Source organism: Fundulus heteroclitus, chromosome 5, assembly GCF_011125445.2.
Source record: "Fundulus heteroclitus isolate FHET01 chromosome 5, MU-UCD_Fhet_4.1, whole genome shotgun sequence".
Taxonomy (NCBI): Eukaryota; Metazoa; Chordata; class Actinopteri; order Cyprinodontiformes; family Fundulidae; genus Fundulus; species Fundulus heteroclitus.
In genome coordinates this window covers 30,407,001-30,429,095 of record NC_046365.1, presented here as the reverse complement: position 1 = coordinate 30,429,095, position 22,095 = coordinate 30,407,001, and the positions used below count along the sequence as shown (strand labels likewise).

Genomic DNA, 22,095 nt, shown 5'->3' with positions numbered 1-22,095 from the left:
ATGGGTGCAGAACATGAGAAGGGTGCAATTATGTGGGCACATACTTGTATGTAATGTATATGCAAATTCTCAACTAGAACCACAATTCTGTATATCATTACACCATTGAAGATATTTTTGGTCGTTTACTGTTACTTTCAATAATATTATTATTATTATAATATTAATAATGCAGAAATGTGTGGGTGCATACACGCTGTGTGTGTAATGTATAGATATATACATGTACACTTGAGTGTCTATTTTGCCAATTTACGTGATTTTTCTAGTGTAGAAACTGAAGCTCTGTCGAGTGCTTCAATTGGTTCATTCATTTAGCTCTATTGTAAATCTATGTCAGATGTGAAGGCTAATGCACAGACACAGCATAACAGTATATCACATTTGACATTTTAAAAGTCTTGAAGTCCCCCTGAACATGAGAAAATCACTGTTGTTCGATGCTGTAGCGCACATATTCCCTAGTTACTGGAGGTAAATAGGGAGTACCAATATGGCGGCTGGTGGCTTCACAGAGACATGTATTACCAATGGCCAATCAGCAATCCAGTAAATAAATAGAGATCAGTGAGTCAGCTACTTTTTCAGTTTGTTTTTTTAATTCATGTTGTGCACCCTCCCCAAAAGAGCTATGGCGCCCCCTAGAGGAGGTGTGGCCCACACTTTGAAAAGCCCTCCCTTAGATAAGAACGTTTTTACCAATCTAAAGAATAAACTTAACTTTACTGCATTGTTTGACAACTAGGATCAAATTGGAATATATGTATTTGACTTTGGATGTCTGCATGTTTGAATTTTATTGACTTTTTAATGTAAAGTGCCTTGAGACAACATTTGTTGGGAATTAGTGCTGCTTAAGATGAACCGAATTGAATGCAAGAGCAGCATGAATTGGTTTGCCAGCTCAGGCGGTTGATGCAGATAGATGTATATACATGAAATGTTAGGGTGTAATTTTCACTGATGCAAGGCCCTTCAGAAAATAGCAGATTATAATGTTAAGATGGAGAAGGTGTTCATCTTTTATCAACCACGTTTTTACTTCTAATTAAATGTGACAGTAAATAGGACCACAAACATCCAGAGACTTACTGAAATAAAGCAAGAGTGAGCCAAATCCTGTTCTTGATGCTGAAAATACATACACAAAAAAAATCTAGACAAAGATAACCAACCTGAAAATTTTGGGACATTGTATGCGTGTTTTTTTAACCCTTTCTTCTTTTAATTAAGCGGGCAAACTAGCGAGAACCTATTTGTCTCCGCCCTACAATGATTTATACATCCATTTTCTACAGAAATCAGACTACTTTGCAAGTTCCAATAAAATGCTTTGTGTGTTTAGTTTATTGATAAATAGACCAAAACATGAAAGAAATAAAAGTTTTTGTAATTTTCCTGAAAACCACAAAATAATACCCCCCCTCCACAAGTACTTTTAACTTGACATGCGTGTGCCCCATGGCAAAAGGCTTGGACACTTGTGCTCTAACCTGCTCCTGTAGCTCAGCCAGTCGCTGCTGTCGTTCTTGTTCCGAGCCTCCTCTGGAGGTCTCGGACTCGGAAGAACTGGAGCTGTCGTCCTCTGATACAACAGACGGCGGAGGGACTTGTCGAGTGGACGGTACGGTCTGAAGGGCCGATAATGGTGTTGAAACAGGAGTGGGCTCTTCTGAATCGTCTGGCATTTTAGCGAAACGCATCTCAAACACATCCTGTTGATCAAGGACAGCAGCAGAAACTCTGAGCTCAATGGAAACAACACATTTATATTAAAAATTCTCCATGAACCACTAGTTTAAGTTTAGGTCATTTTTATATATGAATTCAAAAGTTGGGGGAAAAAAAGGTAATAACATTTCTAGATGTTAGATCAATTAAGAAATTAAAGCTAAACTGAAATGGGTGGAACCTTATATGTTGTAATAAATGACTTGTTTTCTCCTGCAGCCATCTTGTTGTAATGGGCTATTCCCACAAAGTGGCGCTAATGCATCAGATTGTTTGACAACTGGCATGAAGCAGCTAAAAGCTTGTGCTGCTCGTGAAGAAAACCTGCATTGCACTTTCAACTCTGTGCAGAAGACCTTTAAAATGTTTAAATTGAGATCAGTGCAAAAATTAAAAGGAAAAAAAAGTGAGTATATCATCAGTGGGGATGTACCGAGAATTCAATTGGTAAATAAAAAAGAAAAAAGGGGATTCTCAGCCTGATTCCACTGACGACTGGCAAATCTACGTTTTAACATTTAATGGTTCCAAGTGGTCTGAACTATGGATTTAAATTTAAGAGATTGTAAACAGTGGTCTGGATGCTCTAGGGGGGAAAAAACACATAATTTAGGTCACTTGTCTTTCAAGTTGTTGAATCCTCTCTGAAGTTAGACCCACTGTCTGCTACATTTTACTGTTTTTGCCCTGAGTTTGAAAGTATAGCTGCGTGCCCAAAATAACATTTCTACATTCTGTTTTAATCACACTTTTTTGTGTAGATAATAAGAATGTCGTTCAACTTTAACAAAATAAATCTAAAATAATTCATAATAAATATGATTTTCTTGGGCGTCACACTTACGACTTAGTTGTTTACTTCATATGCATATGCAGGGAGTATTATTGCAAAAGACAAATAGCAAAACCAATATTTGTAATAATTTTCATCATGGAGATGGGACTCTTTATATAAAACTCATACTTTAAAAAGCAAGACATTGTTTACATTTTATTTTGCAGGATGCAAAATATATATATATATATATATATATATATATATATATATATATATATATATAGCAGTATCCCCAACTGAAACAATACAAAAAGAAAGTTTTTCATAAAACCAAATAGCATCATGACATCAGTTGTGTTTAGGAAAAGCCAACTTTGAAGATATCGGAGCATGTCTGGAGGCTTTTGATCAGATTAATAAATTCATAATGTCCGATGGTTGTTGCTCATCTGTGTGTGTGTGTGTGGCTTGTTTACCTGTAATTTGTGCGCCATGGAAACGACATCATGGTCTGGAGGATTGTACTTGTAACAGTTGGAGAACATCAACCGGACGTCTGCAGCAAACTCCTGGGCGTCTCTGTACTGTCTGTTGTCCAGCTTTTTCTGAAGGTGACAAAAATCAGTTATAATTAGCAAAAGTGTCCTGATAAAACCTTTTAAAATACACGTTGATTGATGAATTTATAAAACTCAAAATGTAAAGATTATGAGCCAAAAGGTGAATACCAGTTGAAAACATATCTACATAAACTCTAAATAGACATTAAAATGTTTTCGCATTATTGGACAATAAATCAGACTAAACGCTTTCTCTTTTAGGTCACTTAGTATTGCGCACATATTTATACATGCAAAATGTCAACGTGATGGCAAAGATTTTCTTTTCTTCTAGTCAGAAGTTTGCATTTCCATTATGTTTATTAGAAAACTCGGGGAAAAAAAATGTTGGGCATCCTTTCACTAGTTTCTCGTTGTAATTTGCAGAAACGTTGGCTGATTCCTCCTGACAGAGCTGCTGTTTGGCATCATGCTTAGGGTCAGTATGCTTGGAAGATACAATTGCTCCCAACCTTTAACTTCCTGGCTCATTATTTGAAAAAAGTTGCTTCAGTTGGAACATATTCTCAGACTCACATGTTTCCTTCTTTTTCCCCCTCTAAATATAAAACTTATTATTATAGACAAAACTTTAATTCTACTTTAATCAGAGCACAACAAATTGATGTAATCTGAGTGTTCGTGTCTCGTTTGGAGTAATGGCTTCTTCCTCTCTTTAGCGTTTCTACCCATGTTGGTACATTTGATTCAGCAGTTAAAAATGACACTTTGTAACCAGTGACTCTTTCCATGTATAATGTGAAAGCTGGGGATATCCATGCTGTTTATACTTGCATACAATCGGATAAATGGATGAACATGACACCTTGCGGTTCTAGACCAAATTTATCAGGGCGGGCCAAGGTGGGTCCAGTGTTTTTCCATTGGGGCCAAAAACAAAAGAATTAAGAAAAAAAACACACAGGCAACATTTCATTGTTTAATACATTAAGTGAGCCACAAACCAAAAACCCAGTTGCAACGTCGGAACTACAGGTTGTAAACATCTGATCTAGCAGATAAAAACTGTGACCCTATCTTAATATGGCTGAAACCAAAAGTCCAACTGCTTCATTTTTTTTAAGTCATTGTTAAAGTAAGACTGTAAAAGTCCAAGGGACCAATCAGTAACGGTTTCTGTGCCAGAGCATATCATCATAAGAAACTGATTCAGTATTATGTCTTCAGCACAGGGACCAGGACCAGTTCTACGGGGGCCACTGGCCCCTGTTGGCCCCGGTCTAGAGCCACCCATGCTTCCCAAGGGGAAACTCTACTTGTAGAGGTTCACAATTCTCTTTCTGATATCTTTATCTGACTTGTTTTGAAATTTCCATGATGTCGAACCTGGAAGTGGTGACATTAAAAGGGCCTATATCATCCAAAATCATCTTTGTTAAGCTTTTAACTATTTTATGATGGTATTTTGCTTGATTCATGCATGTCTTAGTAATCCTCATGAATTCGCCTCTGAGCAGCAGCCCCTCCCTGACCTGGAAAACCAGAGGTGGTCTAGAGAGCGTTGATTACTCCAGGAAGAATCTACCCTGCCCAGTAGCAAGGGTTCATTTCTGATACCATGCTGCAGTGGCTCTAGGACAACCCCACATGGGGAGAGGCAGTGGCGCACTGAAGGCAAGCATCTTTCTTCCCGGTTGAGAAAAATAGTGTGAGAAAACAATATTTCATACGATATGAATTCTCCATAATGCCAAAGGTAATATTTCATCATATGTATGCCTATAGATGACTATGGAAGGCTTAAAAAAAAAAAAGAATGATCTACAACCTTAAAGATGTTGCACTGAAATACATCCAGAGATGTGCTTCAATCTAATTCATATGTTGTGATCGTCGTCTAACAAAGCCTTGACATCGTTTATGGGCTTTCCCGAATTATTAAAGGCACGGTACATCGTTTTCTAAATTTGACAAAAAAAAAAAAAGTCTAAAAACATTTGGTTTATTCTAACTGACCCAAAAAAAAAAACATTAAATGTGCTTTAATGTCAGACAATCTTTTTATAGCGTGTAAATATCTGGTGTAAACAGAATCACTCTACCTAAAAAGTTATTGTATGAGCAACCTTAGTGTTTAGGCAGCTTTACTCTAGAGAGATGTTTTTAACACTGCAAAAACGGATCTAAAAATAATCAAAATGTTCTTAAAGTTAAAGTATTTGTCCTTGATTTGAGCAGGTAAATAAGATTATTTGCCAATGGAATGAGCATTTTTACCCCTAAAATAAGATAATTAGACATCCTGCACTTGAAATAAGATGATTGAGATGAATTGTTCCTATTTTAAGTGCAAAAATCTTATTCCATTGGCAAATCATCTTATTTACCTGCTCAAATCAAGGACAAATACACTAATTTTAAGAACGTTTTAATTATTTCTAGTTATCTTTTTGCAGTGAAAGGAGGCCCGCATTCTAATAATTCACCTTGATGGTGCTGAGATCCATTGGCTGCTTTATGATGTCATGGTAGTCGTGTAGGCTGAGAGCTTTTGCGTCGACGGGTTTGTGAAAAGGCCAGGCGTAGGTCGCGTGTTTCTTAGACATCATCTCTCTGACGAGGCGAGCGCAGAAACGCAACTGATCCTGCCGCTTCGACGTCACCGTCCCTCCCGTCTCCAGGCCTACGCCCACGTGATGCTGAGAGTCCGGCTGCGGCGAGTCTCTTTTGGGTTGCTTCAGCGGGCGAGTGCTGTCCCGACGAGCCCGAGTCACGTCAGACACAGGAGGCGATTCGCTTAGCTGGTCGTTGGCTGTAGGTGTGGTGGTATCAGCTTTCCTCTTCTGGCTTTTCCTTGGCTGTTGAAAACGGGAACTGAATATTTAGCTAAATGTACAGGACTGTCTCAGAAAATTTGAATATTGTGATAAAGTTCTTTATTTTCTGTAATGCAATTAAAAAACATGAAATGTCATACATTCTGGATTCATTACAAATCAACTGAAATATCGCAAGCCTTTTATTGTTTTAATATCGCTGATTATGGCTTACAGCTGAAGAAAACTCAAATATCCTATCTCAAAATATTAGAATATCGTGAAAAAGTATACTAGTAGGCTATTCAACTAATCACTTGAATCGTCTAATTAACTCGAAACACTGCAGGGTTTCCTGAGCCTTGAAAAACACTCAGCTTGGTTCAGTAAACTAAATCACAAGTATGGTAGTGGTTAAGAGACGACATAAGATTCTCACAGTAACTGGTGTACTGACCATGGCATTACTGTCCTTGATTGGCCTGCCAATTCCCCTGACCTGAACCCCATAGAGAATTTGTGGGGTATTGTGAAGAAGAAGCTGAAAGACACCAGAGCCAACAATGCAAATGAGCTAAAGGCCGCTATTGAAGCATCCTGGGCATCCATAACACCTCAGCAATGCCACAGGCTGATTGCCTCCATGCCACGCCGCATTGATGCAGTAATCTGTGCAAAAGGATTCCCAACCAAGTACTGAGTGCATTAATGGACATTTTCAAATGTTTGATTTTGTTTTGCTGTTATAATTTTTTTTTACTTGGTCTAGGAAATATTCTAATATTTTGAGATAGGATTTTTGAGTTTTCTTCAGCTGTACGCCATAATCAGCGATATTAAAACAATAAAAGGCTTGCGATATTTCAGTTGATTTGTAATGAATCCAGAATGTATGACATTTCATGTTTTTTAATTGCATTACAGAAAATAAAGAACTTTATCACAATATTCTAATTTTCTGAGACAGTCCTGTAAATCAGATGACATACGGACTCATTCATACCTTGATGAGGGCCGGGGAGCTCTGCAGCACGGGAGCAGGATGAAGGCCTGGGTGTGTCATGGCTGGCGGAGGGACAGACGTCAAACCTTGGGCTAGGACATCTGGGGAGAATGGGGGCCCGAGATGTAAAGTATGGTTTGTGGGTGTGGGAGGAACCCGTGGAGGTTGTGTCTGGACTTGAGGAAGGGCCAAAGCCTGAGGTAAGGTTTGGGGTAAAGGTTGAGATAACGGCTGGGCTAACATTTGGGGCAAAGGTTGAGACGAGGGCTGGGCTAAGGTTTGGGGCAAAGGTTGAGCTAGGGGGTGGACTAAGGGCTGGGCCAACGGCAGGGTGGGTGTGCCACGGGCGTGTGGAGTGGTTGAGGGGGACGAAAAACCTCTGGTGTGAGGGGTGGTAGAAGGAGAGGATGACTCTTGGCCTGAATCCGACATCGTCATCAGAGCTGAAACAGAGGATAGCGGCATGAGCACAAGGGCGGGAAAAACGACCAAAGCAATAATATGAGTTCTGTTTTACATGTGTCGGACAAATTACGTAATTTTAAATAACAAATGACCAACCTAACGTGCTCGACGAAAGCAAAACCTGATTCTACCGTCATAATGTTGTGCTACAAGTTCAAGCTTGTCCGTGTGCTAACAGGCTTGGCAAGTTAGATTAGTATCATTTACATGTCAATGAAATCAAGTCAACTACTTCCCAGTGGTGAGCAAAGTCATATTCTGCGGTTCAAAGTCATATTCTGTGGTTCAATAGGGAAAAAAAGAGTCAATAAAAAGTGGTCAAGATGTGCACTTAAAATATGTATTTGTTAATTTTTTAATTATTGTCGACATTGATCAATCTGATTTCTATTTTATCTATATACTTTTTTTCTCCTATATCGTCCAGCCCCACATTAAACCGAAGACTAATAAGGAAATTTGAGGAAGCCAACACAAGTCGCTGAATTTGAATCACACGCAGCTTCAGTCACTTAATCGCCTCGTTCACTGTGTACCTCTGATAACTGTCTCTTTGGTAAAATTTAGATTATGTGGTTTGGATCCAAACAACGTATTAAAATTCCTCAATTATTTCAGAAAGTTCATTTGTAGTTTCAAACATGTGTTTATATTTGTTAAACTGTATATATCAACAAATAAATCTGTTAAATTGACATTTATTTAGATTATATTATTAATCTAATTAACATTTATTGTCACATTAACACACACAAAAGTACTGAAAATTGGTACCGTTGAGAATTGGTACCGATTCTCAGGTACTGGGTATCGGTTCAAATGTGAAAGGTACCCATCCCTTAATAAAATGGATTTTTATATGTAAAGTAGGAGGCAACTGTTCATAAACCAAACAAAAATAAGTTGCTCGTGATTAAAAGCGTATTTTATGATAAATATACTTACAGGGCTCCCGCCTCCCCACACGACGTCCCTTAGTGACCACAGTGATCTCTACCTCTTCCTGTGGCATCTCTGTGATCTTCTGCAGGAAGAGCTTTTCCAAAGCCTCGGCCATGAGGACAATATCATCGCCAGGCTGAAGAAGTGAGAAGACATTATGCCTACAGCTCAAAAACATGTTAGACTGAGCAGATATTAAAACACAGACCTCTCCTATTTGTCGATATAAAAAAAGTCTGCATTAAAAATTCTTTGCAATGAAATCTAGCGTCCACTAAACATGTAAAACTGTGAAAGAAATGAACAACTAATGGTCATAAAGTCAAAGAGCGTCAATCAACGTAATGGGTTGAAACGAAAAGCTATGCTTCATAAAACCTGCAGCTACTGTAATTTCCATACGCAGTCTTCACAATAAAAGGATCTATATTTTGCCCCTAGAAGCTAAACTTAATGTTATCAGTGGCACAGATAAACTGTGATTCAACTACCAGTCCAAAAATGAATAATGCTAATTAAAAACACACAACATTAAGGCACATTCTTTTGATAAAAAACAAAGTCCTCTGAGAAAACAACTACAAAGATTAATCCACTACTTACTATATTTTCTAATTAGGCCACACCTGAAGGGAAGTGGTTTTACTGGATCTTGTTTAGAGCTACCACGGGTAAAAGGGACCAAACGGAAAATAAAAAATGTCCTTCCACTTCACTGTTATGTACTGCTTTTTGTCGGTCTGTCTTGCAACATTGAAACAAAAAAAATGTTACAAGATATTGTGTGTCCTTCAAAGGCAATCTGCCCAGGCACTTCCTCGCATCAACCTATTCTCTAAACCTTGATCCTAACAAATAAAGCAGAGCCTTGTTTTCCTGCAGCCGCGTACGACGACAGGACGACGTCTCGCTGGTGAAGGTTAGTCGTGATTGCAGCTCACCTTGTTGTAGATGTAGCAGTTGGTGAACATGGTGTTGAAGTCTTGGATACACTCCTGGGCGTTCCAGTAGTAGTTGTTCTCCAGACGTTTTCTTATCGTGCCCATGTCCATAGGAGTCCTTATTATCTTGTAGTAGTCCTTGGTTCAAAAACATTGGGGAAGGTAAAGAAGAAGAAAAAGAATATGTGTAAGTTGGATTGAAGAAAAAAAAAAATTGTCCTAAAGAAATTGAATTAGAAAATTGTTCTGCGGATGAAAAATAAATTTGTTTATAGCAGTGTTGTAGTACTCGAGTCCGAGACTCGAACTCGAGTCCGAGTCATTAGCTAAATTTAGAGACTCGTGACTTGACTTGGACTTGAGCACTGATGACTCGAACTTGGACTCGGACTCCTACATTCAGATCATTCTGACTCGGAGATTGAGAAAAAGACTCGACTTTTTTTAATATCATTAGGCTATAATTTTAATATGTCGTTAGAATATTATTTGGTGTATGATTTTAATATCTAATTGTCGTACCGCGCACGTGACGTCACCATCTTATGAGCAACGCCCCTTGCCGCTAAGGTTGGGCAAACAGTGTGAGAGCGCAAGTAGCAACCAGCCGTTACACATGCAACAGATACAACGATATGACCGACTTTACAGCTGTTAAACTTTCACAAAAGGATGTCCAGGCGCCCATTTTACTGGTAGAACTGTGGAACAACATACCAACATTCAGCTCAAACGATGGATTGAGTGTCGAGGTCTTAGAAAGACTGGGAAACGGGCCGAGTTGATAGAAAGGTAAGTCGATGTTTTTCTCCTGCTCGGCGTTCATTGCGTCATCGGCCGTTTTTTTTTTTCTGTTTGTAGTCACCGTCCAGGAATCGGCATAAATTGATCGGCGGACCGGACAATTTAGTCCGGTCCGGTGGCCAAATGCATTATCATTATCCAACGGCTGTATCTCCTCGCTGCATCGACCGATCTTCACCAGATTTGTTGTGAGTCATGGGGGAAAGCTGCCGAACGCGTTTGTGGGAATCGCCCGGTGGACGGGCGAGGAAAATGCGTGACAGCATCTGCGGTGGCAGGCGGCCGGCGGTGCGCGAACCCCGCCCGCCGGCCGGAGCCGTGGCGGTGGCCAATAGGCCGGAGCGCGCTTGGCTGCGAGGGCCGATCGACGCCGCTTGCGGCTTTAACATCCTTCATATGCGGCCTATCAGCGTACCTCGAGTCGCTGTTGCACGTTCCATAACAACAATGTTTAAAAACCACGGTTAGGAGACATCTTAAAAGCAGTAGTTTTACCGAGTAAAACCAGGGTAACTACAGCGAAACAGTTATTAGTGCAATGGAATGTTACTGCTTCATGTCATACATCACACGTCACGGCATGTTCCTACAACGAACTTGGATCAATAGTGACTCGACTCGGACTTGACTCGGATTTTTTTTTTAATGACTTGGACTTGACTCGGACTTGAACACTGGTGACTCGAACCTGGACTCGGACTCGAGGCATAGTGACTTGACTACAACACTGGTTTATAGCCATGTAAAAAAAAAAAAAAAAAAAAACAGTACATTCCTCTTTGTTTGTACATCCCTCTTCCAAATTCTGTACATACAAATGTTTTTTTTTAAATACTCACCTGTACACTGTGACTTTCTCCTGCATTGTTTACATTCCAATTGTTTTACTTTTAAATCACTGCTGCACCTTATACTGTATTTTAAATCTACTTTAACGTACAAGCTCTATTCTTGCACAAATGCCCTATGCACAATCAATGCCGCACATACAAATGGTTTTAATAATACTCACCTGTACACTGTGACTTCTCCTGCATTGTCTACATTTAAACTGTTTACTTTTAAATCACTGCTGCACCTTATACTGTAATTTAATTTTACTGCAATTTACAAGCTGTATGCAACGAAATTCCGTTCTGTACGCACTCTGTGCATACAAAATGACAAATAAAGTTGTCTAAGTCTAAAAATGTATTTACCTTCAAGTCTAAGCATCGAACTGCAAATGGCTAGACCAAAAAAAAAAACATACAACAGGTTCCAAAACAGAAAGGCTATGAATGAATAACCAAGAACATGGGACGATTCAATAGATAGAGCCAAATTTATCAGTAATAAGTTGAAGAATTAATTTTCTGCATAATTTGTCAATCTCACACTGATAAACTCATTCATCGTGACGGAATCTTCACATTTCTTCTTATTATAAAATTTTCTTTATTACTTTCACGAGCTAATTTCAGGCAAGCTTTAACTCAAACGGCCTGACGTTTGATTCCAGAAGACTTTCGAATACAGAGTGACTCGTAAAGTGTCCATGTCATGTGGCTGCAAAGCAAGCCTATGGAGGTGCTTTAGAGGACATAATATTTGGGTTTCTCCACACATTGAGCTGTCTATTAAGGCTAAACTGTGATTAAAAAGTCCCATGAGTCATTTAGATGGAACTTTGTCACGTTGTGCCTGTCAAAGAAACTTTCCTCAAGCAACCCTGTCAAACAAGCCATACGTGTTCCATGTTAATTTTTTTCCAGTACAATCATGAACTTAAACATTTAATATACTACGTGTAGCTTTGTTGTTTTTTTTTTGTTTTTTTTTCATTTCTCTTAGCACTGAGTGGTCTAGAACATTAACTTAAGGGATAACTGATAACCATCTTACATATTTTCCACTTGTAAAGGGTCGTCCCTGTAGAATGACAGACTTTAAGGAGATTGGAAAAGGCCTTCCAGCCATTCTCAGATGGTAGAAACAATTGTGCCCTTAGCTTTTCAAACAAGGTGCTTCCATTTTAATTTCACTTTAGTTTCACAAATAAAGAACTGACGTTGACGTTGGATTTAAATAACTTGTTGATCCTGATGAAGACCAGGTTAATTTTAATATGTTCAGATACCTAAAGCCACAGATCTGACACGTGTCTTCTCACACACTGAGATCCCTGAGTTTAATCTCCACTGTTACCATAGATAATCATTTTACAGCACACAAAGGGTTTCATTTTTGTCTCGCGTCACAAGAAACCTTTGACGTTCCTTACATAAACTGTAGAACAAATCATACAATTCAAACAAGGGCTTCCACTTTATAATTTTTCACTTTTAAAATAAACATCTCTGGCACAAAGAAAAACAAATGAAAATGAATCACACCGCGACCCACAAGCTAATCTGTTTTCAGCCAACTAACTACCATCAGTAGTAAAATTTTTGATGTGGAAATTTGTATTTCGTTCTGATTTATTTACAACTAGATGTCTGCATGTAAAAGGAGTTTGGCAGCAGCTTCGGCATTAACAACTATTGGGTGTGATTCCAGGTAAGTAAAAAGAAAAATATGACTCACAGGCAAATTAAGTTTGACTGCGTCTACAGGTGCTTGGAAGGGCCATGCAAACTGGTGTTTCCATAATGTCTTCAACACCACTTTAAGCAGGTACTGAAAAGAGCACAGACAGACAAAATAAATAATCGGTCACAGCTATTGGCCAAAGCTGGCGTGTACGAGGAGAGGCGGAAGTGAAGCTACCTGAAGCTGGTTGGTCTGTCGTTTGGGTCTGGAAGGGTTCCATGTTTCTGGAGGAGGGGGGTTGAAGGGGAGAGGCGGCGTGGCAGAGGGAGGGTTCTGGCTGCTGCCCGCCTGCAGTCCGTCTCCCATCGCAGCAGTGGGATGCAGTGACTGCGCAGACAGGTTGGGTGGGTTGGACCTGGCAGGGGCAGGCTGTAGTGGGGGGAACCCCCTCAGGCCATTACACTTCTCCTTGGACCCTCTGGAAAGACGATCATGAAAAGCGTGAGCTCCACAGTGAACGTTCTCAGACTGATCTCAAACACACACACAAAACTAAGACGAAACCCAGCGGTAGGGCTGCACGATATTAGCAACAGTTGCAACATGCGATAATATTAGTAAATGATGTGATGACAATATAGCTTGCGATAAATACAGGAAAGAAATATGTGTACTGTCTTTCTGCCTTAGGATCATAGATCAAAGATAGACTACTAGGCCTGTAACGACAACACATTTTGCTGGACGACAATTTTTTTCTAAAACTTATTGCGATAAATCGTATTATTGTCATTTGGAGACCTTCTTCTACTAACTTCTACTAACGGCATAATAACCTACCAGTTCGGACATTAAGTGGGTGACCGCATTTGGTTTAAATCCAAAAAACTCCCACCCAGCAGAGGTCGTGTTTGGCTTTGACACCAATTTCACGTCTTTTCAAACTAGCGTTTCTCTGGCTTTCCCTCACGAGGCTCTCATGTTCCCTCCACCGTATTATGAGATTTAACCCCGCCTAATAACGAGAAGGGAGGGGCGAGCAGACAGCGATGCAGCGTACTGAAATCTATATATTCCGTCTCAGTGGGAAGAGATGGTAACAAGGAGAAATAAGCAATCATGCCAACGGAAATGATCACTCTTATTTTAATTAATCGTGTGATTAAAATGTACCGTGCGATTAATTGATTATCGCGACAGGCCTATAGACCACAGCTAAATGAGTGGTCTATTCCGCTACTACAAAACAAAACATTCATAACTTCTATCTCAAACGTGACGTTTTAATGAAAACGTCGCCTCTGTCCGCCTTGTGGTTATTTGGCAATGAAACAACTCAGCTGTAGCTTCTAATCAACTTTACCACCTCTTTGTCTTCTCAAAGTTTTTAAAGCATGAGACAACAAACGTCACCAAACATATTAGGGACACTGAAGGCAGCGTGCTTGAAATAATTAGCTTGACCTCCAGGTGATTCTTTGCGATATGCACACTGTGACCCATGATATCACGATGACGATGAATAAATTAGCGATATATTGTGCAGCCCTACCCAACGGTCAAGTGTCTATTTAAATAATCTGTAGCCTGTTTTCTGCTCAAATCTTAAAGGCTTGTGTGTGAGACAGGAGCAAAGGCTTCAGTTTTTTGAGAAAAACAAACAACATTTAATCTTTGTTATGACAACTGAGAGCCAGTGTCCGCAGGTAACTGTGTCTTTATGCACTCTGCGCTTCATCAGTTCACAAAGCAAAAGAAAACAAACATATGCCGCATGAATGACATGGCTTAAAAGCTGTTGATAATGCGCTTCGTTGCTGATTTGGACACAAATGACCAGCAGTAAGTTAAATACAGCTTCGAATGCAGCTGAAAGGCATACACCAGACCAATCATTCAGGGAACGGGTCTCGTGGCCCTCTTATTTGCAATTTTGGGGGGAAAAAGAATAAAATATAAGCTTGATCGTGTATAAAGCGTAGCACATACTCACAGAATGTTTTTGATCATTTTAAAAAATATATATATAGTAAATATCCTCCCAGAAACGCTTGTCGCATCACTAAAACCCTTCGGTTAGACGTCTTCTGGTCGTCTCTGTGTGTTTACTAAAAGCACCAAGGTGCCAAGAGGGCTTAAAGTTAAAGTTAACTTGCCGCTGTTGAACCTCTCAGCGGCCAAGCGAGCTACTGGGAGCCCTGTGAAGGTCCACATACAGTTGAAACCAGATATTAACATCAGAAATAATTTTACTTATTCAAAACTGTCTGAAACAAGACATGTTTATTCCCATTTAATGTACAGTAAAGAGCATCTTTGTGTACTTTTGTACAGTGCAAGTAAATATCTTGTTTCAACTGCACGTGGGGGGGGTAAGCTGGTTTGGTGGCTTGAAGGTGTGATGCAGTGATGCCACGACAGTCGGCGTGACCAGCTGATCGGCGGATTTAAGACATAACACACCGGGACTAGTGCAGTGTTGTGCGCCGTGCACATCATTTCTTGCCATTAAGATACACTTGACGGGTTGAGGTGACGTGCACCGACAGAACAGATCACTGGACGTCAACCAACGGTAGTTTCTTCAGCAAAGGCGACGCCTGGAAATGGAACAAAATCGAGAAGGTGTCACACGCCACCGATGGGCTTTACCCTTTTCAAATGAAAGAGCTCAGATACAAATTGTGAATGTGGCGCTCTAAATCGATCCTGTGAGATATATATATATATATATATATATATATATATATATATATATATATATATATATATATATATATATATATATATATATATATATATATATATATATATATAAATATAAATAAATTCTCGTGAACATGACTCTCTCCATTGCCGATTTATGAAAAGCCAAAGGTATGCTAGTGGAAATGTTATCGTGCTGGCTATAAGACAGGGTCCCTTTGTGAGGAATCAGGCTTTTTATGTATTCCTAATGAATCTACAAATACATGCATTAATAGTGACTGCATGGACAGAGGCCAGCACTAAAAATGGCCATAAAACTGAATCCAGATGCAGGTGTTCTAGAAGCAGATCTACAAATCTAAAATGGACATTATTCCAAACCAGTCCTCAATCTACTTTGGCGATATTTTAAAACTTAGATGATAAGGTAATGTCAAGAAATCCTGATAAACAAGGTCTGCTCAACCTGACTCACTATAATTTAAAAAAAATAAGAGTTTTTAGCACCTAAAATTCAGTAAATTGAAAAATGTTGAGCTTCAGAGTTTCTGCTGACTAGCAAGAAAAGAGGATGTAAATCTCTATCCTATTGTTTCACAGAGCTTAATCAAACAACACACACAAAAACAGCAATGCTTGATCTTAGATGGTGTTTAAACATAAATTTCATGCAGGTTTCCCAGGAGAAGACGCACTGTAACAAGCAGTACATTGTTACTCACTAGAGCAGTCAGCGGTCATTCTGATGCAGCTGAACCGTAGTCTTTAAGGCGGACTGACAAAACCATCTAAGCAAAACTCAGACGTATAACTTAGTTTTTCCCCGATGCTTCAGCAGAAGTCATTTACTTTTGTCATAACGTTAGAAATAATAGCAGCGTTAACTTTCTGCAGCTCAAGACTTCTATTTCAATGAAATAGGTTGAAACCTCTTGAAAAGTAATGCACTCCCCTCATTTTTTAGGCCTGTATAAAATGTTGCTGCTGATGTGTATATAAAAAAGAAAAAGAAAAAGAAAAGCCTTACACTTTTATGATGCCAACCCTGATCTAAGATGACAGGTTATCATGTAGAAACTCACATGGTGGATGCTGTGCCGCTGTGGTCTAATCCACAAGCGTAATCATAACCCTGGCGTTGAGGTGGCAGCTTCCTGAGGTTACACGGGATGTTTGTCAGCGAGACGCTGCGAGGGCAAAGAAACCACAACACATAGAGAGCCGAGCGTCACACCTACAAGAGAAAAAGAGTAAGTTCAAGAGTAAGTTCAAGGGGTCTGACACGAGAGACCTGCAATTACCATTTAAATAATAATAATAATAATAATAATAAAACGACTTCATCAAACCTTAAGGGTGAATATGAAAAGAGAATAACAGCATAATAAAGCAAGTGATAAAGTAGTCATCTGAAACCTCAAATTAATAGTGTTAAAAAAGGTTTAATTTAATCAGCGTGTCAATAATACAGATATGTTGCAAACCACAGCTGTAATTTAACTAACCAGCTAAAACAGGTGAGCTCCAATCTCTCAATTTCTTGTTGAGTTACTGGATGCCCTTTCCCTCAGAAAGTTGTTTTATTTGCTCTTGCAAGTTGTAGTTTTGAAATTTGTCCAACAGTATTGAGTAGAAATACTAAAATATCATAAATTGGTTAACAAAAAGTAGTTAATGTCAAACACTTTTTAACACAAACGTTTACAAGCTCAAACTCTAGAGTAGCACACCCAAGAAACTATATTATCTTCTTTTTAATCCAAGTTGTTTAAAATTTGATTGTTGTGATATTTTACTCACAATAAACATCAACTTGAAATATACAATCAATTATTACATATTGAATAAAAAATCTCACACAACAGGAATAGAGCTTTGCATGCGTTGATTAAAAAAAATATCGCCTTAAAAGAAGCCCTTGTTTTGGCAAACAACGCTTGCCGTACATTCAAGTGGCTTTAGGTGTTTTGGGTGAGAGGAAAAGCGGAGGGAAAAGATCACAGCTGTGATGTTGTTCTAGCTCCAAAGGGCTGAAAAGGATCTGAGCTGGATGCTAACAGCAGCAGCTCTGAACAGTCCGCTATACATAAAAATGAAGGTTGGACTCACTGATCTATATTATACACTGGAGTGCTAATCACCGTCTGTTAGAACGAGTCGCTTTGAAGCCACCAGCAGCCATACTGGTACTCCCTATTTCCCCTCAGTAACTAGGGAATATGTGAGCTACAGCATCGAATAACAAGGATTTTCTCATGTTCAGGGGGGGCTAAAGACTTTTAAAATGTCAAATGCCATATACTTTGTTATGTTATGTTCTTTGTTATGTTATGTTCTAAAAATATCAAGTACTGAGAAAGTCATGTGCTGAAATATTTTGCATTTTATTCATTTAAATATACATATATATATGTTTAACATGTATAAATATATAAATAACAATATACAAAAACATATATTTACATATATGTATACATATATATACATATATACATATACTTATATACATATATATATATATTTAATGTGAATAACATGTAAAATATTTCAGCACCTAATATTCTAGTAGTTGATAGTGTTAGAACATCCACTGACTGTAGAATTACCTATGAAACGTTTTCACTCAGCCAGAAAACTGCTTGTTATTGCAACCAAATCCTATGGGATTCTGTGAGAGTAGGGAGTAGCAAGATGGCGGCCAGTGACTTCAGTTTTTCGGCAAAATCAGCACTCCAGTGTATTATATAGCTCAGTGGTTGGACTCCGCAAGCTAGCATTAGCGCATCTGACTGGGATCCTGATGCTGCACAGACGCCTGTTGCTGTCGATTTAGCTGCAGAAAGAGAAGTCAACAATGAGTCGGATGAGATGAGCAGAGGATCAGGAAGATGCTGATGAGAGGGCTGGAAGCACCGGACCGGTCCAGCAAAGATGAACCCAAGACCTGCTGCAGCCTTTTTTTTTTTAGGAGCCAAGCTGATTATCTTAATTGTAATGTAGGTCATCACTATTATCTGATGTTTTACATGAAGACTACTGTTCCCAAAGTATTAATATTCAACATTTCTACATTATACTGTGTGTGCAAAACCTGCTGATTTCAATTATTCAAAGTACTAAAACTGCCACTTATAAATTCCTGATGGAGTGAAATGTTCTCCCGATCTGGCTCATGTTCTCTGCTTCTTTTTGCTTCATCTTTCAGTCTCCGCTATCTCCTATCCATGTCTATTCCTCTGTGTGATGAAAGTTGAGGCAGCTTGTTTTTGATGACCTCCAGCAGACTCCACGAGTTCAGGCCTGATGACTTTAAATTTACAGTTTTATACAGAGTCCTAGTTGTCTGATGGACAATTTGATATTAAATATGCTTAAGTTAAATATCTAAATATGTAAGCAGAGACCCTTTGTATGGCTGGTAATATTGAGTTTTTGAAGACAGCAACATATTTTCAGATTAAAGGTAAGATAATATTGTTAAAATGACATGGGTTTGTTAGGCCGGGCCTAATACTGAGAAGAAATATATATTACAGAAGGAAACTGTAATAGTAATAAGTTGATTGAAATCTTAAGTATAAAACTTATAACTTCTTTGTGTTTTTAAGGATCTCTTTGTTTTCTATTTTCATTATTTTGATGCTATTTTTCATGCCCATGTCAACACCATGAGGCTTGAAGTTGATAACAGTGGCTTCATGACACTTTGATTTTGGCTCATCTGAATTTGATTTTGTTCTTTGTCATTTCTGTGCAATAAAACTATTGAGCTATATAAAAAATATAAGCCACGCTTCGGTCCCATATTTGTATGGCATACCACTTTTTTCCCCCACTTAAAGCACTGATTGAAAGGAAGGTGTAATGCAAAAATGTATCCTTTTTTTCTACTGCCCAGATTTTCTCGGATGGAATCAGAGAATATCTTAGAAGCAGAGCAACAAGGAAACATTAATCTGGAAGAGGGAGATCAACCGTGCAGCCATCCCTGAGAATGAGAACGCTAACTCTATCAGCTCTGGACAGCTAGAAGATCTAAGCAGAAGTCAAGATGGACCAAGACAAGCACTTCTGCGAAAATATCCAGCTCGCCTGTTTGAAGTGGCAACAGCGATGTTTAAACAAAGGCCGGCTTGATCAAAATGATCCACATACACAGACACGTCTGGGGGAACAGAACGCAGTGAACTCATTGTAACAGTTTACATACTACACTATTCAGTCACATGTTTTGTTTGTATATGCTTTAATTGAATAGCAAAATGCCACACATTCGTCACCCACTTTATTGCTCACTGTTGCAGATGCCGGACTTTTGAGTGCACATCTGCTTGTGTCTGTGTGTGGTGAGAAATGGAGGGACAAATGATCCTTCATAGCACCCCCAGTAAAATGCTTAGCCCCCCATTTAGCTTTCTTTCATTTTCTTCCTTTACCGTTGCACAATGTCCCCAGGCATTAAAACCTCACCCAATAAAAATGTGCATCAGGTGTGGAAATTGAGGACAGTTAGAGTCCGTTCAAAAGTCCAAATAGTCTCACTACTTTCAGTGTTACTCTAGAAAGAGAAAACCAGCGTGGCAGCACAGGAAGATAGCGGATTTGAATGCGTCTATGACAATAACATCTGTTTATTACATGTTGCACATCTGTAAAAAAAAATAATAAATGGCCAACAGTTTTGGCTGAGACTTTCATTCAACAACTTGTGACTGAAGTGGAGTTGAAATCTTTATTTTCGAAAAAAAATAAAATGTTTAGCTCAGAAAAACATAGCGAAATGCTTTATCGTGAGCATGCGCTCTCAACAACAACATACGTCGTCGATAGTATTATTTCTATACAATGAAGTGTTCATTTAGCTATACTATATTTATTAAAAGCAATGTTTACACACCCCATACACGCACACCTGAAAGTTTGCGGAAAATTACATAATCACATTTAAGAAATTTAATGTGATTTGGGTTCACATATTTTTACAGATTTCATTGTAAATTGCAGGGCCTCAATTACTTCAGAATTTCAGCTTTTAAAAACAGTTTAATTTGAAATCTTCAATGTGCACGTGATCTTGGTAACATTTGAACGGGTTTGTTTTTGGGGTTTTTTATCCCCCCCTCAGCATACCTACCGAAGTTTCAATTGTCTGTAAAACGATCTACTCAAAAACGAGCTGACTTTGTCAATGAGAGACAACAACGTTATCTTGATCTATTCAGCCCAAGCACCTTTCATAGCGCTTTAAAAAAAAAAAAAAAAAAACGACAAAATGTGATTTAATCTTAAATGATCATAAAAAAAAAAGAAAGAAAAAAGTTTTACTATGTTAAAATGTGATCCGCTTCCGAACGCTACATGCAAAAAGTGATACGTTGGGACCGAGAATACATATCGATTATGAATTAGGCCATAACCTCCCCACACAATCAGAGGTTAAAATGACTTAATATTTCAGTCTGCCACCATTACAACTTGTGTACGGAAGCGCAACGTTGCCAGAAGTAAACTAACACTGAAAAAGCCGGCGTGCTGCAAACATTTTTTCCTCACCAACCTTCCATGTCGGCGGATCGCCATGTTCACTGTGTGATCAAGTGACAGCTGAGCACGTAAACAGCGTTTCAGAATACGACTCCCCCGACAACCCTGGTAGTATTCTCGAAGCGCCGTACGTCGCGCTTCACATGACTTCCTGCGCCATAGTGCAGAATCTACGCAGCCGTTAGAACGTAACTTATGTCACGAATACGGCCTGCGGGGCTACAAACAAACAGCCTAGCAGCTAACCTGCTAGCGTCCCAGCGACCTGTCGCTAACATGTACGCGGACAGCACCGAGTGACAACCGTCGCACAAGTCACCCCGACAAAAGTATCTGGACGAGGAAGGTACAACCCGGAACGTGCGCGGGAACACGTAACCGCACACAAACAAGGGCTAGAACAACGTATCTCTCGTGTAGCCGAACCGGTGCAAGGCCTGCGGGGACAGCTCATGCTCCGCTCGCTGAAGCGCTCACTGACAGCGCGGTAAATACGGCAACGGAGACTATTTTGAACACTTTAGCAGATCCCCGCGGTTGTACGCTTTGGTTTGGTGTGCCGCTGTCCTCCACACGGAGCCAATAAAGTCTATTTTTACCTTGTTCAGCGGCTTGTCGGCGCTCGTAGACCTTCCTCGCCCCAAATCCAGAACAAACAGTCCCGTTCGACGTCGGTGACGTCAGACGCAAAAGGGGGCGGGTCGAAAGTGTGTCAGACGAAATGTCACCTACAAGGCCGCTCCTCCCACGGGTGAGATCACGCAACACCTCGTAATAATTTGCTCCAGAAAACAGGCCGGTGCTGTGCAGACAAACCGAGTAGAATTTTTTTTTTTTTTTTTTTTTTTTTTGTCGCAGGCAAAACAATTTTTTTTTGTTTTTGCCTGCGACAAAAACAAAAATTCTTACAGGGAAAAAAACGTAAAACCTGCAAAAAAAAAAAAAAAAACACAAGGAAAAGGATATGCTAATATGACATTTTAACGCTATAATTTCTTTAACTCAGCACAATTTATGATTAGTAATGAAGTATTTGGAATAATGCAAATTTATTACTTCTACTTATTCAATAAATTCAACGAAAAACCTGAAAAAACAGAAATTTCAAGTCTGAACATTAAAGTACTAGATTTTGTTTTATTATTGCCTAAGGACATGTCTTCAAAAATGTTTAACAATTTAGACAAATATCCAATAGCTATTATTTTAAAAGAAAAGCAATTACCCCTACTGTGGAAACAATATAAGACATTGACTGTAAAATTTACTTTATGCTTTTATTATATAC

At 39.1% G+C, this 22,095-nt stretch overlaps 1 protein-coding gene across 7 annotated transcripts in view; it reads right to left on the bottom strand.

Annotated features, from left to right (window-relative positions):
* The window catches only part of LOC105939497 (bromodomain-containing protein 4), a 37,066-nt gene extending 15,553 nt beyond the window's left edge, over window positions 1-21,513 (bottom strand). For 3 of the 7 annotated variants that reach the window (XM_021307964.2, XM_012881707.3, XM_012881725.3), the window contains exons 1-11: window positions 21,407-21,513; window positions 16,346-16,497; window positions 12,792-13,032; window positions 12,609-12,701; window positions 9,237-9,374; window positions 8,299-8,431; window positions 6,889-7,331; window positions 5,556-5,927; window positions 2,986-3,114; window positions 1,494-1,715; window positions 1,093-1,131 (exon numbers count right to left, since the gene is read on the bottom strand). In XM_021307964.2, the coding sequence (XP_021163639.2) occupies window positions 1,093-1,131; window positions 1,494-1,715; window positions 2,986-3,114; window positions 5,556-5,927; window positions 6,889-7,331; window positions 8,299-8,431; window positions 9,237-9,374; window positions 12,609-12,701; window positions 12,792-12,920 (1,698 nt within the window). In that variant the 5' untranslated portion in view covers window positions 12,921-13,032; window positions 16,346-16,497; window positions 21,407-21,513. Of the gene's footprint in view, window positions 1-1,092; window positions 1,132-1,493; window positions 1,716-2,985; window positions 3,115-5,555; window positions 5,928-6,888; window positions 7,332-8,298; window positions 8,432-9,236; window positions 9,375-12,608; window positions 12,702-12,791; window positions 13,033-15,017; window positions 15,155-16,345; window positions 16,498-21,406 lie in introns of all 7 variants that reach the window. The other 4 variants (XM_021307986.2, XM_012881733.3, XM_021307968.2 and 1 more) reach the window with 3 other exon arrangements.
* Between the last annotated feature and the right edge of the window lie 582 nt (window positions 21,514-22,095).